The following is a 17,059-nucleotide window of genomic DNA, read 5'->3' on the forward strand; positions in this document are numbered from 1 at the left end:
CACCTCAAAAGTTGGAGCTAGTCTCCGACAGAGTTTCCTCTTTTTCTGCTGAGGGGAGCAGTGGGTGAGACAGGAGAGGTCTTCTGTATCATATGGGTTAGTTCCCTGGTCAGAATCAAACTCAGACCATTGTGGTGATTGCAGAGACTTAATCCCTATGCTACCAGGGAGGCCTGAGATTCTTTTATTACTTACAACCTTTTTGAGCTAAATGGCAATTAACAATTATGATAGTACCTCAGAGGAAGATGTAGTACACACAATATCCTTGAGTCATCTCTACCTTCAGGAATACCAAGAGTAAGTGCCCGAGAGAATGACCAGTTCTAGAATAGAACTGGGAAGTGAAATCAGTGTCTCAGCAGGAAGGAGAGCCAGAAACCACCAGAAAGAGAAGGAAAGACAGTCAGGCATGGTCAGCAGTAGAGAGATGTGGGTCTGCTAATTCTAGGTGGCTTATCCAGCCTCCATTTTAAGAGCTCACCCTATGAGACACCTTTCACATCAATTAAAAGCAGAAAGCTAGATCACCCTGGGAGGATATGCATCACAAAGTATGACCAGATATGCACAGGAGGCTGAGAACAAATGCATAAACTTACTCCTGACTTATATATATCATGAAGTATGATGGAGAATGCCCAAGGCGCCATTGACTGATATATAATGAAGGACTCTGGAAGGTGATCTGTGGAATGCCTTATTGATAAGATTGAAATTCTGACTGGGTAGTCAGGGGTGTTCTACATACCAGACTATCAGCAGATGCACAGTTCTACCTTTCCTTTCCCACAGCTTTTTCTAATTCTCCCTTTCTTTTTTACTTCCTCGCATGATTAATACTGTCTGATTAGCTTACCAGTATAAAGGCTAGGATCTTGCTCTTCAGCAGCATCCTGTATTAAGTAGCCTGCTCCATGATTCCCGTTTCTTTGTCAGTTTGTTGTTGCCCAATGCAACAGAGAAATTCACATGATCACCCCCAGCATGGTTTCCAGGCTCCCAGGAGTTTAAGTCACTCACCCATCCACCTCACTAGCCAGCACAAACTTCAGTCTGTACTTAATAGGAGACTACAAAAGGCTGAACTAGGAAGAAACAGAAAACCTGTACAGATCAGCCACAACTGAGGAAACTGAAACAGTAATCAAGTCTGCAAAGAATAAAAATCCAGCCTCAGATGGTTTCACTAGTGAGTTCTACCAAACTTTCAAAGGTGAGCTAATACTTACACCATTCAAAATCTTCCAACAAGATGGAGAAAGAGGGAAGCTTTCCAGTACATTTTATAAAGCCAACATCACTTTACAGCAAAATCTGACAGATGTCACAAAAAATTGGAATTCTAGGCCAATTTCTTCGATGAACTGAGATATAAATATCCTCACCAAAATCTTAGCAAGCTGAATCTAACAATGTATTAAAAGGATTGTACATTATAGCCAGCTGGGATTTATTCCTGGGCCACAATGATGGCTCACCATCCAAATATTAACCAATGTAATTCTTCCAATTAACAAAACTGAATATAAAAGTCATAGGACTCTATCAATAGATGCAGAGACAGCATTTATATGATTCAACATCCATTTATCATAAAACTTTCAAAAAGCTGGGCATAAATGTAACATATATCAATATACTAAAAGCAAAAACCTACAAGCAACATCATACTTATGGTGAAAAACTAAAAGCTTTCCTCTAAGGTTTGGGACAAGTCAAGGATATCCACTTTCACCACTACTATTCAACTCCTAATTTGAGGAGTCCTAGCTAGAGCAATTGGACGAGAAAGATATGAAAGTATTACAGATCAGGAAAGAAAAAATAAAGCTTTCATTATTTTCAGATGACCTGACAATATACATGGAAAATGCTGAGGTGTCAGTAAAGTGTCAGGGTACAAATTTAATCAGCAAAAATCAGTTGCATTTCTGTATGTAAACAATACATTTGAAGAGAAAATCCATAAAACCATTTCACTTGCAGTCACATTAAACATGGTAAAATATCTGGGAGTAAACATAAGAATGGAAGTGAAGAATCTATACAATGGCCATGATAAGATATTGTTAAAGGAAAGAGAAGATACAATAAAATGGAAATGTGAACCTTGAAAGTGGATTGAAAGAAAAAAAAAACTGGTAAAATAGCTATCCTACCCAAAGCATTATATAGATTCAAAGCAATCACTGTCATGTCTCCAATAACATTCTTCAAATAAATAAATAAAACAATATTGAAATTCATACAGCCTCTTAGGCTATGTCTTAGCATTCCTGAAAAAAAAATCAAGAGGAAGTATGATGGTATCACACTCTCAGACTTCAAACAGTAATACAAACTTATAGTAATTAAAACAGGATGATACTGGAACAAAACCAGACTCATGATTAATGGAATAGAATTAAGACCACAGAAATAAACCCACATATATATGGGCAGCTAATGAGAGTAGCCAAGAGTATACACTGGAATAAAGAGAGATTCTTCGATAGACGGTGCTGGGAAAACTGGACAGTCACACACAAAAGAATGAATCTAGATCCCCATCTCACACCTTACACAAAAATGGGTTTTTCAAATTGATTAAATGGGATATAAGTCTCAAAACTATAAATTACATTAAGGAAAAAATAAGTAAAACCTCCATGACATTTGCTTCAGAGATGCCTTTGTGTACTAATCTCCAGTGGCAAGAGAAGCAAATACAAACAAATAGAATTATTTCTATCCAAAAAACCTTCTATGTAATGAAATAAACTATCAGTAAAACAAAGACACTCTACTGAATGAAAAAAAATATTTGCACCGGGCCCTCCCTGGTACAGCGGGTTAAAACACAGCACTAGGAAGCTAAAGCTACTTCAGCATGAGTTCAATCCCTGCCCACCCCGAGGTGATCCACATGGTGTGGCAGACCTCTCCTGACCTGCCCACTGTTCCCCTCAGCAGAGTACTTCATTGATCTGCCTGTTCTGCTCCCCGTTCTGTCTCTGGTGAAGCCTCTCACTACCCCTGAGCACCAGGTCTGTACCCCAGTTCTGTATGAATAAATAAATAATTTTTTTAAAAAAATTTGCACCTAACACATTATACCAAGGGCTGATATTCAAAATATATAAACAACTCGTGCAAGTCAATGGAAAGGAAAACACCCCAAACAAAAAATGAGAAAAGATATATACTTGTCAAAAAATATATATATAATTGGCTGATAGGCACATGAAAAGAAATGCTCACCCTTATCAGAGAAATGCAAATCAAAACCGCAATGAGGTACTTTCTCATACCCATTGAGAATCATTCATGTTGAAAAAAAAAAGGGGGGGATAACAAGAGATGGTGAGGAGGTGGAAAAAATGGAATCCTTCTATACCTCTGTTCAATTAGAATAAAGAAAAAAGCAATATGTACCTGGCTTCTCCAGTATCCAGTCAGACAACCATCTTAAGTGGCAGTCACAGGTCCAGGGGTTCCCATGAAGATAGAGACTTTCCAGGTCAGGCATGTAGGAGACCATCTCTTGAGGGAGGGAGCTCAGGAAGTTATCAGACAAATAGAGATATTTAATGTAAGATGTCTTAAATATCTGGAAGTAGCGCAGAGAGACAAATGTATCTGGATGCAGTTTTGTGAGCTTATTTCCTTCCAAGTGTACCAGTCGGAGAAAGATGAGTCCATAAAAAGCCTCTGGATTTATAAATTCAATATCGTTGTGGTCCATGTACAACCGAGTCAAGCTTCTCAGGCCATAAAAAGTGTCTTTCTCAAGTTTTTGGACTTTGTTATAGCTCATTTTTAAGACCTAAATATAAAAAGAACACATTTATTTTGTCACATTTTGTTTGTAGATGGACATTTGAGGTGTTTTAAATTCTTAGACTATTATGAATAATTGATTTTGAATTGAAATTAAAATAATTTTTAGCATTTCAAAAGTGAGCTAGTATTCTCTAATTCCTTTTCTAGTTTCAATTCAAACATACTTTTCTCCCAAAAAAGAAAAGAAAGCTAACTACTAGCAAAAATAATGGTTTCTTATATTTCCTGATTTGGCCTAACCTGTCCTTTTTCTTTGAGAATGCTTTTCTGGAATTCCAATTTCCATAATAAAAACTGAAAAATTAAGTTGACAGCATTGAAGAGTTTTGCCCCAAATATTACATGAAAGTACAATCTTCAACTCAATATCCCTCAGATAGATAGATAGACAGATAATTTGACAAAAAGTATGTATTCCGGCCCTCCCTGGTGGTGCAGCGGGTTAAAGCACAGCACTGAGAAGCTAAAGCCACTTCCATATGAGTTCGATTCCCGCCTGCCCCGGAGGTGACCACATGGCATGGCAGACCTTTCCTGACCCGCCCACTGCTCCCCTCAGCAGTGTACTTTGTCAATCTGCCTGTTCTGCTCCCCGCTCTGTCTATGGTGAAGCCTCTCGCCGCCCCTGAACCTCTGGCCTGTACTCCAGTACTGTATGCACAAGTAAATAAATCTTTTTAAAAAAAAGTATGTATTCCTTCTAATCCTCTGAAGACATATATTCTAAATAAAATCCAATTAAGCTAAATCAAGAAAAGCCTAGACTCCTAGACTATATTCCATTGTTTTACACAGACCTGTTAGGGTGTCAAAATCTATGGATACTTTTCATTTATGAGGATATTACTCTTTATATCATAGCTACTTTGTGAGGTCCTTTGGAAGAAAATTTTCTGCACAATAGCTTTATTTATTAAAAAAATTAATAGATATTGTGAATTGTGAGTTAGTGTCTGGAAAGCTTAAAGTCTTACTTATAGAAAACATACAATCTTCACAGCTGCATTGCCTGTGGACTATTGTTCTTATCCCTGGCTTTCTTTTACCTTTTATTCTCTCACCTACTGGAGTCATAATTCTTACAATATTTGATGCATTCTTGGAAGTACCCAAAGCTTAAAAAAAAAAAAAATTGAACCAGGCAGGACATAAATACATAGCAAAGTAAAAGTTTAAAAAATACATTGATATATAAAAAATTAATTTATAAAATAGCAATTGTTCTTAGGAACCACATTTGATTCTTAGATGAAGATGACTAGAAGCAGCCTTTCAGGATTAAATTTTAAATGTTTAGTAGTCTCCAGGTCTTGACTTTTTTTTCTAGTAGTCTGAAATATGAGAATGTCTGTTTCAGAATATTCTTATTATGCTAATTTCTACATATTGTTGCATCTCTAAAGAAATCAGTTCACTGACATCCTCCACTTCCAATTTATAGACTACTAGGTTTTTGAGTTATATAAGAATGGATAGTTTTTGGAAATACCAGTCACCCATTAAACGTGCCTTGCCACCCTCTTGTCTTACCTGCAGGGCCTGTAAATCCGAGAAGGTCTTATCAGGGAGTGTGTGAATCCCATTGCTGTGTAGCAGTAGTAACTCTAATTTGTGTAGGCCAGAAAAGTCAGTCTCTGTCAGTCTAACCAAGTTGTTGTACCTAAACAAAATTGTTATTCTAAGCATTAGCTAAACTTTTCAACTAAAGTTCAAATGTCAAAATGCACACACACACACACACATCTCCCTCTAATCACCATGCTCAGTGTTTAAAAACTTATTGAAATTCATCAGATGCCCAGAGACCTTGCAGTCTTTTACTCATTCACATCCCCAGAATATTCTTTCTCATTTTCAAATATTTAAATATATGTTGTTTCTTCAGGTTGGAATATCTTTGACTCCAACTCTCTCTGAGAACACTATTACAACTCCTCCTCCCACTCTCATGTGATACTTCCCTCCACTCTCTTAGGTGGAATTCATCATTATAAAGTACTGCTTTTTTTCAGCAACATGGATGGAGCTGGAAGAGATCATGCTTAGTGAAATAAGCCAGAAAGAAAAAGAAAAATACCGGATGGTTTCACTCATAGCAGGGACATAAGGGAATCAGGAAAAAAATAAAGCAATTGTAATAAAGTAAAAATGAAAACAATGAACAACTATAAGTCAGATATATTTTATGCGGGTGAAGAGGGAAGGAAACATGATCAAAACTGGGGTGGGAAGACTGCACAGGTGAATCGGTGGTGGGAAGCCCGTTGGGATTACAACTGAGATGAAAAAATGCACAAAATGAAGAATGATGTAAAAATAAATAATAATAATAATGAAGTATTGGCTAAGGAGCCTGGGCTCTGAAGTCAAATGATTTGGCCATGCTTATCAACTCAGGGTGCTGGTTATGGTGCCACCCTGGGTAAACTCAAGACACTTTTTGTGCCTCAGTGTCTCCCATCTATTATTTATGAATATTAGGGCTGATTCTAAAAAGATTATGAGGATTAAGAAATAGAGCACATGTAGCATGGTTTTGCTCAAAGCTAGAATACTAAGAACACAATATTAAGTATTTTTATTGATTGTTCCTAAGGCACTTTGAATGCTCTACTACAGTTCATATTAAATTGTACTGACTGATATCTGCTTTTTCCCTTTAACTGTAGCTTCTAGAATGGTATTCTCATCACCATCCATTCTGTTTGGCACAATAATGGCGCTCACTAATGTAAAGTAAGTCAAACCACATGTGTGTTCACTTACACACAGCACTTTTCATGAACCTTTCAAATAAAATCACCTTTTAGTAGATTAAATTAATTTAAATGCTTATAAAAAAGTCAAAAGGCTTTAAAAAGGAATCTAATTGACTTTTCATACCTAGCTAGGGGTCACTTCCAGTTGCCCTGTCATCTTTGTGATATATCATCACCTTAACTTTTAAATGTTTTCCAGTAAAAAAGTAGCCAGCATGAAGCTTTTCTATAATCACAGGCCACCCAAACTATCAAGTGATTTGGTTTCTAGCACTATCTGCTAGTAAAAGTTTACCAGGAGAACTTCACTTATTGCCTCTCACAAATTTAAGATCTTCATGAACTCTTTTCAGACGAGAAATATTGTTAAAACGATGTGGCTAATCTTCCAAAGTCACAGTGTTTGGGTGACAGGTCACCAGCTGCTCAATCCCTTGAAAAGGAGATGAGAGTGCCACAAACCCTAAGTTGACACGCTCCACGTTCGGTGGGATGTGGGCTGGCATGGCGGTCAGGTAGCGGAAGGTGCAGTGAACCTCTGTAGGTACATAACAGGCACAGCGGGCAGGACAGGCCCTGCCCACAGGAGGGGACACCAGGCACATCAGAGAGTAGGAAACCAGTAAACAGGTGATTCTCGTGACATTCATCTCTATCCTGAAAAGAATCATACCTTTAAGTGAGAATGATTTCAGTAAAGTCCAAGTAGACTGCTCACAGCAGCTCTGATAATCTCAAGGCCTTCCCAGAGGGTCATAAATCATCCATTTCATTAACAACATCTACAGTAAAACTTATAAAATCCATAGAACTTTGTGATCACAACATACTGTTGTGAAAATTCCTTCATAACTTTATACTTCTTGATGACAACCAGCTAATCTTATAACTTAAGATTCATTTGAGAGAGAAAACAAAGACCAAAATGAAGATATGGTGATAATATACACAGGTTTAGTATATTATGTATATTAGTGATATTAATGTATCACTAATTAGTGTGTTATTAATGATAATATCCACAGGCTTAGTTTCCTATTTGTACATTAGTTCTATTAGGCTAAATGCATCACAGAAAATTTGGAAACATTGCACTCTTGCCTGCCAAATAATGACCATAAGCAACAGTAACTTACTGATGGAAGGGGCTGGAACCTTATACCTGCATTGCAGTGGCTCATGCTTACCGGTCCTAGGCAGGATGCTGTCTGCTTTTGCTCCTAGAATATTACTCTTCTGCTTTTCTTGGTCCCTGCCCTTCTTCACTTCTGCCATGGGGGTGGGGGGAAGCAAAATCAGGGGAAAAATATGCTCAGCTTGTTGGAAAAATTGTTTCTGTTACCCACATGTGAGGCAAGTCCAAGGAATCAAACCCAGTTTTCTCAGAACATAAAAGTCTTGCATAATAAAATTTATTTCATAATAGAAATGACCTTCAGAATTTATAAATCCAGGTTTTCCTTGGAATAGAATGGTTTCTTCTGGACTTAATAGCAACTGTGCTTCAGCCATAAACTACACTAGAAATAACACAAATACTGAATTTCTTATACTGTAATATAGACAAAAAGTTAATAGAATTATTATTAGGATTTAGTCTAGATTAAAATTTAATAAAGAATCACACAACCACTTCTGACATTGTAACTATCTGGTAACAGCAATTTAAAATAAAATTTGTATGGATTGGAGACAGCATTTCAACTTTTCTACCATTAGACAAGCAAAGAAAGGAAGAGCGGTATGAAAGTAAATCTCTCGCTCAGTTAGGAAATAGAAGTTCTGGATCTGCCACATGAGTCATTCAAGGGAGAATCAAAAGTCTACAAGACCAACCATACCGATAGTGGATTCCCACAAAGTGAAACTTCAAAATGTATATAAAGAAATAGAATGAACAATACCTGAGCTCCTCGCTCCTGGCCCTGAATCTTCTTCTGACATAGGCAGACTGAAAATGGAAAAGGTACGAAACCTGAAGAGGAAATGTTCTCTGCTTCCAAAGTGAGCAATGGCTTAGTTTTTGTTTAATTTGGGTTGCAGCTCAGGAATAATAATCTGGAGAGAGACCTGGAGGCTCTCTGGCAGTTTCAGGTTACTATAACTGGTGCCCAAATCTAGACCTAAGTGCTCGTTCATTGTAGCTGTTGTTTGTTAATAGAGAAATCAAAGGCAAAGTACAAATTTTGATCTCCTTTCTACAAAACGGAGTGCTTTAATTCTCCTCGAACTTGTCATTTAAATGTAACTATTAATGTCACTCCATTTTACCCCCAAGTCCCAGGACTTTCTCCTCCATTTGTCTTTTTTAGACAAAACTATCATAGGTGCCTGCTCTGATGGTCTCTATCAGTGCTGATTAATCTTTCCTCAGAAGGTCTCCCACCTGCAGTAGCTACAGAGGAGGTAAACGCTGGCATTTGCTTTAGCTCACCCCGCACTCTCCTGCCGGGACGGCAAACCCTTTCCTGTCCAGGGAGCCCCGGACCCCACCGTACAAAACCAGCCCCCCACCCGGGACTGGCGCGTTTCCACGCCAAACCGCTCCTCGTGGGCGCAGGTAAGCCCCTTTCCAAGGACAGGCTGAACCAAGCCTCACCTCAGCCCAGCTGACTAGCGGGCTCGTGCTGCAGTCGGTGTCCGAGTTCTGCTGCTCCCCACCCGGGGCCCCATCGCTGGGCCCGCTGGAGCCCTGGGAGGGAAGGAGGAGCGGGTGGGTGGTGACGTTAACTTTGTGTTCTCCGCGGGGCCCAGCGCGAGGGAGAGCCTTCTTCTGTGATTTCTATTTCCTGGGATTTCTCCAGACAAGTCCAGCAGGATGAGCATTTCGTACTAGTTTCAGAGTGGGCACGTTTAAATCCGTTTTGGCCTTCACTTGACACGATGGCCTTTTTGGTTTAGGACTTGCTTTAGTCACCAGGGACTGTCTTGGGTTCAGTGGCTCCCTAAAATTCTATTTGAAGGTCAGGAGGTACCGATGATAACCTGTGATACCTATGATACCTACAGTTTCAAATTTCTTTCTGGCCCAGTTGGAGAAACCACTCTCCTGAAAGGGATAACAATAGTGCTATTGTTTTTTGTTTGTTTGTTTTTGTTTTTGTTTTGGTGGGGGGTATGCATTCTGCACCCTTCTTCATCTCCCAACCCAAGTTCATGAAGAAAATCTCCAGAATCTCCCCTACAGTACAGTAATTCAGAAACATTGAATTAATATAGCTAAAATGACCCTCTCCACTCCCTTAGTTACACTGTCTTTAAGTCTTTGATGGGAATTTGAAGTGAATGATTTGGGGCAGAAGTTCTCAGGAAGTTCTCAGGAAGCATCACTCTGGCCTTGCTAAAAATGCAAAAGCATTCCAGACTCACAGAAACAGAAATTGCAGGACTGGGACTAGTGGCACAGGGGTAGGGGTGGGTCTGTTTGTTAACTTGCTTTCCAAATGATTCCCATGCAGCAAAATCTGAGAACTGCTGCTTTAGGAAAATAAATGGATATAGTGGTGATAGTTAATAATTATTGAGGGCTTACTCTGTGACACTATTAGAAGCATTTTTTAAACCTCACATTGTAACAGGGTGGTCCCTAGGAAAAGGGGAAGTTCCAGGTTCCCTGCCCCACCCAGAAGGAGGGTGGAGCTGAGCAGAGAAAAAGGAGAGAAGGAATGAGAGAGAGAAGAAGAAAAGAAGGAAATGAAGCAGGGAGAAGGAGGAGACCTGAGGAAGCCACATGGAGCAGCAAGCATGTGAGGAAGAAACAGGGTTTTTTTCCTGACCGTGGACTGGTTAAGGCAGATGTGGGTGAGATACCTGTAGGGAGGTGACTATGGCAGTGTTTACATTGATAACCTGTTATAGGACACCAAATCTGTTCCAGAACAGGGGGAATGAGGCACACCCCTGAAGCCCCAAAACCTGCCTGCTCTAAGTGGGTTCTGCCATCCGCCGCAACAAGACAAAACATATAAAACTTTAGTGAAAAGGGACTTTAATACAGTGAATATACAATACGGAACACAAATACAACTTCTAAATCAAACACCTGAAGTTACCCATCTGGTCCAAAGCAAGGCTGAAGGCCCACCACAAGACTAAAGCACCGTCTGGCCAGGACCCATGGAAAGGGTCAGAAATGGCCAAACAAATCTGGGAGGAAAAGAGCAAAATCAAAATCAATATAAACACTGCCATAGTCACCTCCCTACAGGTCTCTCACCACATCTGTCTTAACCAGTCCAGGGTCAAGAAACAAGCCCTGTTTCTTCCTCACATGCTTGCTGCTCCATGTGGCTTCCTCAGGTCTCTTCCTTCTCCCTGCTTCATTTCCTTCTTCTCTTCTTCTCTCTTCTCATTCCTACCCTCCTTTTTCTCTGCTCAGCTCCACCCTCCTTCTGGGTGAGGCAGGGAACCTGGAATTTCCCCTTTTCCTAGGGACCAACCTGTTACATCACTAAAAATATATATTTTAAATATATTCATGTCACTTCTATTTTACATAAGAAGTGCATAAAAGTTAAGTGATTCGGCCCTCCCTGGTGGCGCAGCGGGTTAAAGCACAGCACTGAGAATCTAAAGCCACTTCCGCATGAGTTCGATTCCCGCCTGCCTCGGAGGTGACCACATGGCGCGGCAGACCTCTCCTGACCCGCCTGCTGCTCCCCTCAGCAGTGTACTTCGTCGATCTGCCTGTTCTGCTCCCCACTCTGTCTCTGGTGAAGCCTCTCACCCTCCGCATCTCTAGCCTGTACCCCAGTTCTGTATGAATAAATAAGTAAATCTTTAAAAAAAAAAAAAGTTAAGTGATTCACTACAGTCATAGCTGATTATTAGTGAGAAACCAAAGTTGATTCAAATCCGGGCAGTCTGGCACTTCAGCATGAATATTAAACCACAGAGCTATGGCAGACACTGGAATGTCCCATAGCCAGTGGCTAAGCATTCAAGTGACTTATAGTAAATTGGTTGCCAAGGTGAAATTATAGAAATAGTGGCCCAGTGACAGATAAAACACTAGAAGTGCATGTTATACCAACACGGTCATTAGTTCTGCACAGCTGACCTAGTTATTTAAATTAAAAATTCTCACGCGACGTTCAGTCTTTGATTCTTGCTTTGGAAATATGGTATATATGCTGGTTCTTGTTATCCTTCACCTTTTTCCTAAAACTCCTTGACAACCAACCTCATGGATTTGTATTCTTTAGTTGATTTCTAATCAGCCGCTGGACTCAGGCCCTCTTCCTCCCCTCCCACTGAGATCAGCCACAGAAAGATGACCCATGTGTTATACTCCTGATTTTCCCAGGTGGTTACCTGGGATCATTGTGTTGTTGTCATTATCAAATGTTTTCTTGCTTTATTTTACTTTATTTTATTTTACTATATGAGAGACCTTTCTACCATTGTTTTATGTGAGAGTTCTCTAAATATTTTCTACCCTTTATTTAATCTGCCAAACTTTTAGAAACTTGAAGGGCATGTTGAAGCTAATTCTAGTTTAACTTGTCATATTGAATAATTATTAGTACAGTAATGCCACTACGTTTAGTGAATGCATGTGCCAAAAGCTTTAAATGTGTTGCTTAATTCTCAGAAATATCTTTATGAGGTAAGTGCTAAAATTATACCTAATTTTCAGGTAAGACTGCTGAGGATAAAGAACACTAAGTAGTTCAGAATTAAAATGCACTGAATTAATTTTAAACTGTTAGGTCTCTGGTCCTTATGTTCTACATTTCTCTCCCTCTTCTGCTTCTGTTCACAATTAATCTACTGTAAAATTTGCAGGGTGCACAGCACATCAGGGATTAAAATACTACCAGATTCCTTTCTAACCATTCTTAATAATGCAATTTGTTTCTGTATTTTTTAATTTACAAATTACTTTTCCATATGAATATGTCCTCATTTAACGTTTTTAAGAAATGTGTGAAATTCACTTATAATACCAGTTTTATAGAGGAGGCATGGGAAGTTAAGGAAGTTAAGTATTTGCCAAGGTCTCACTAGTTGGCATTGAAATTTGGAGTCAATCTGAAATAGACCATAGTCATTCAGCCTGGTTTGCCAGTTTTATTACTCTCACTATCACTCACCTAATATTTTTCTTTAAATTTATTTTTTTCCTAGAAAATATGACCATAAATATATATCTTCTTTACTCTTTACATCATTCCTGGAGATTTACATCTTCCCACATTTCTTTTATTTGTTTGTTTGTTTGTTTGTTTTCTTATGACATTGTTAATTTTGGGGCAATACTTGATTTCTCCCCTGAGGTATAGTCCCGATAATTTGCCCACCACCATAGAACCTGTGCTCCATCTCCATAGTTCCTTGTGCTTTTCCTCCCCTGCTTCGAGTCCTTCCCTGCTGTGTGCCTCCAATCTATGATCAGCTTGCAAATTTTGTTTTTTTCCTGACCCTTTGTTTGGTTTCTCTATATTCCACATATAAGTGAAGCCATCTGATAGTTATCTTTTTTCTACCAACTATATCCATGTTGCCACAAAGGTGTGAGTTTATCTTTAGCACTCTTCAGTACCAAATCTTCTTTATCCATTAATCAGTTTGGGGCAGTTAGGTGGCTTCCATATATCGGCTGTTGTAAATAGTGCTGCAGTAAACATGGGGTGCAGGTTTCCTTTCAAATTAGTGGTTTCCTGTTGAGTAGATTCCTTTGAATGGAATCACTGGATCAAATAGTATTTCCATTTGTACTTTTTGAGGAATCTCCACTCAGGGAGATGGACCAGTTTACATTACCACCAGCAGTGTAAGAGAGGTCCCTTTTCACCATATCCTTGCCAGCATTTGTTGTTTCTAGTTTTGTTTTGTTTTTAATATGGGCTATTCTGCTCCCCGCATTTCGATATCATTGATATTGCTTGTTATCCTCCTTATCCTTAACACATCAACCTCACTAATTCTTTCAATTTCACCTCTCAAGTTAAAGCATTTTATGCACAAGCAAACTATGTACAGGCATTTACACCATATATCACTAACAATTCATGGAGTTTAAAATTTACTCATGCACATGTCAAGAATGTAAGTAGGTCCAAATTGTACATATCTTTTATTTCTAAAAAAGATTTATTCATTCATACAGAACTGGGATATAGAGGCAGTGAGAGATTCACCGGAGACAGGGTGGGGGGCCAGAACAGTAAGATGAAGGAAGTACACTGCTGAGGGGAGCACCTCTGGGGCCGGGGATCGAACTCACGCTGAAGCAGCTACAGCCAGCTTGCAGTGCTGCGTCCTAATCTGTTGCGCCACTAGGGAGGGCACATACATATCTTTTAGTCATGACTAGAACCCAGGCCCACAAACTATATATTAATTAATTAGCCAAACAATTTATTCACTTGGTGATTCCAATAGCGAAGTAGACCTAAAGTCCTGGTTACTCCTTTTAGAAAGTTAGAGTATAGTGGGACAAGTGACATGTGTGATGAAGATAGAAGGGTAAAAGAAATCAGTCAGCAGTAGACCTGCCTCCATTCAGTTGTAACTCAACAGACCAAATTCAAACTGTAGTTCCCTCATTTGCCTTTATATATCAATGAACAATTAGTATTCCAATGCCCTGTTATTTAGCCACTCAGAAAACCATGAATGGTGTAATTTTGGAAGATTCTGAAATAATTTGAAGTCAAAGGGAAGCAGGAGCCCTGCAGCTCCTGCTGCTGCTGCTGCAGTGGGGTATGACTGGGTTTGAGAGCTGAAGTTGTTGCAGCAGAAATTGCCTGTAGAAGCTCAGCACAGGTGGTATCTGGATAGCAGGGCTGGTATTTTAATCAACTTTGAATAGAACATCAGAATTATAAACAGACTGATCTGTTTCAGGCTCTCAGCGAACCCATTAATACTATGCTGGGTCTTAAGGGTTTTGAGACTATTCACCCCACCAATAAAACAAATGGAATTGTAAATGGACCAAGCAGGCACTCTGGAAGGGATACAAGCTGAAGGTCAAGAGGGCAGGGATTGTGAGGCTCACAAGACCTTCTTCTCAGAGAGATTCATTGGGACACAGACCTTTGGAGATTTTTGCATCTGATTGCCACTTCTAGCTGCAACTTGAATGCTGCTTCTGCATCTGTCCTTGCACTGATATGGCTTGTAAAATGCACTGTTGACTGTTGGAGACCAGCTCCAACTTTTGAGGTGTCTGGAGGCAACACAGGCAGGACCCTAAGATGGGAAGGCGTCGGGCGTGTGGAGATTCCAAGAGAGGAGAGGGGAGCAGACGCGAGGAAGACACAGGAGTCATGCAAGTCTTCCTGCCCATCTTTTTGCAGGTCTTTATTTATACTGTTTAGCAAGATTTAGTTACGATAATGCATCAGATAAGTTAATAAGAAATCGGCATAAAAGTTTTAAAGGAAGAAGGCAACAATGCATCCTCTTCCAGCAACTTTATGGGACACTATACTATACATCTTTGTGATAACTTTCATGTATACGGATGTTTAACTATGACCTTAAAGGACCAGGGTCTGGGAAAGGATGAGCTGTTAGCAAAGGATTTAGGAGTCCTAGGGAAGGAATAAATTGTGTTAGCAGAGTCGTCAGTGATAGTATAAAGAAAAGCTAATGGCTAACTTAAGGTTAGCAGAGAGTAGCTAGTGTTTGTTTTAGGAAGAGGTTAAATAAGACTAGCAGAGAGTAGTTAGTGATTGTTTTAGGAAAAGAGTAAATTAAGAAGAATTCACGTAGTTATGCATTAAGCAAAACCTGTGTTGATAGTGTTAGGAAATTGTCCATGGGTCCTTATGCCCTGGGAGTTATCTAAGAAACTCTTTTTGTCAAAAGACCAAAGAAGCTTTCCAGGAGTCTTAATGCTCCTTGGTCTTATCTCTCCAAGAGCTTGCCTTTTGTCTTCAGTCAAAGGAATTTCCTGCCCAGGAGCAGCTCAACTTGAACTTTGCCCAGGCCAGGTAGCCAATTTAGAGCTAAGGCAATCCAGTTACAAACTGATGTTGCTACAATATTTTTTGATATTATGATTACACAAAAAAGGGAGGTCATAACATAAGTTAGCAGTGGAAATTCTGATTTTTCAGAGCTTTACCCGAGCTACCCGGAATCTGTCAGATGATAGCTGTTGCATAGCTTGTGTCAGTTGACCTTGCTGGTGTCTCTCCAAGGGCTGTGTGCTATTGGCTCATGCCAACAGCTCTCAAATTAAATGTAGCCTTTTTCTCTGGCATGGTTGCATGGGAAAATCATATTTTCTCTGCTGGTGTAGATACAAGTTTGAAACCCATGTTAATACACATCTGAGAGAAGACCAAGGCAGAATTAGCACCATAATTGGGCCCTCCCTAGTGGCTCAAGGGTTTGAAACGCAGCCTGTGGAGCTTGGCTGCTTCATTTTGAGTTTGGGTCCAAGTCCTGGATCTGGCCCACATGGCCAAACAGATTTCTCTCTCACCTGCTGCTCCTCTCAGCAGTGTACTTCATCAATCTGCCTGCTCTGCTCCCCACTCTCTCTCTGGTGAATCCTCTCACCACCCCTGCACTTTTGTCCTGTACCCCAGTCTTATGTACATAAATAAATACATCATTAAAAAAAAACAATAAAAGAATTAGCACCGTAATGACCAATAAGCTATAGTTGTCAAGTATTTAGAAATAGATGTTTTGGAGAGTAGCTGTGCTGGATTTAATGTCATACTCTGGTCACTATAAATGCAATATACAGCTTTTGCAACAAATAGTGTATCAAGTTTCCTCACTGGCAAGCATTTGAGCAATCAGTGATTTCTTAAACATACATAGGAGACACAAATAAGAAATCTGGAAATGTTTCCAGTTTTTCTGAGATGAAGTCTCAGAGGTTGTCCAAAAGTGAATGTCCTATGTGTGAAGAGGTGATAAGAAAAAAGATAAGTAGAATTTCAAAAGTGTTTTCTAAGAGCAAGCAGAGTAGACTAGAACTTTAAGCAGAGAGGAAGGATTCCAGAACATGATAATCAATTTTACTCACTACACTAGAAGTTGGCTGTAGATGAGAACAACTTTGATGTGGTTTCTGAGGTCAGCCACTGGGAAGAGTAATAAAGAAATCCAAAGCCCTAAGTTTGGGTAGAACATGAACAGTGTCTGGTTAGGCCATTGGCCACAGTATGAAATTTTCCATATACGGGGGTATTCAGCAGTACTGAGTTTTGAAATAATACACATCTGTTGTCTTGACATGTTTGGATAGGTAAGATGTAGAGAATCACATCCTGATGATGGCTTCAAAATGATGGCTTTACATTGCTTACTTTATTTTACACTTTTTCTTTTTATAAGATTTATTTATACATACAGAACTAGGGTACAGGCCAGATGTGCAGGGGCCGTGAGAGAATTTACCAGAGACAGAGTGAGGATCAGAACAGGCAGCTTGACAAAGTACACTGCTGAGAGGAGCAGCCGGCAAGACAGGAGAGATCTGCTGGGCCATGTGAATCACCTCC

At 39.6% G+C, this 17,059-nt stretch overlaps 1 protein-coding gene across 1 annotated transcript in view; it reads right to left on the reverse strand.

Annotated features, from left to right (window-relative positions):
- The window catches only part of IGSF10 (immunoglobulin superfamily, member 10), a 24,089-nt gene extending 14,679 nt beyond the window's left edge, over positions 1–9,410 (reverse strand). Inside the window, 4 exon segments of the mRNA XM_004675378.1 lie at positions 3,418–3,808; positions 5,356–5,485; positions 7,047–7,241; positions 9,316–9,410. Coding sequence (XP_004675435.1) covers positions 3,418–3,808; positions 5,356–5,485; positions 7,047–7,241; positions 9,316–9,410 — 811 coding nt within the window.
- Positions 9,411–17,059: the final 7,649 nt, after the last annotated feature.

Source organism: Condylura cristata, unplaced genomic scaffold (assembly GCF_000260355.1).
Source record: "Condylura cristata isolate star-nosed mole 26May11 unplaced genomic scaffold, ConCri1.0 scaffold00003, whole genome shotgun sequence".
Lineage (NCBI taxonomy): Eukaryota > Metazoa > Chordata > Mammalia > Eulipotyphla > Talpidae > Condylura > Condylura cristata.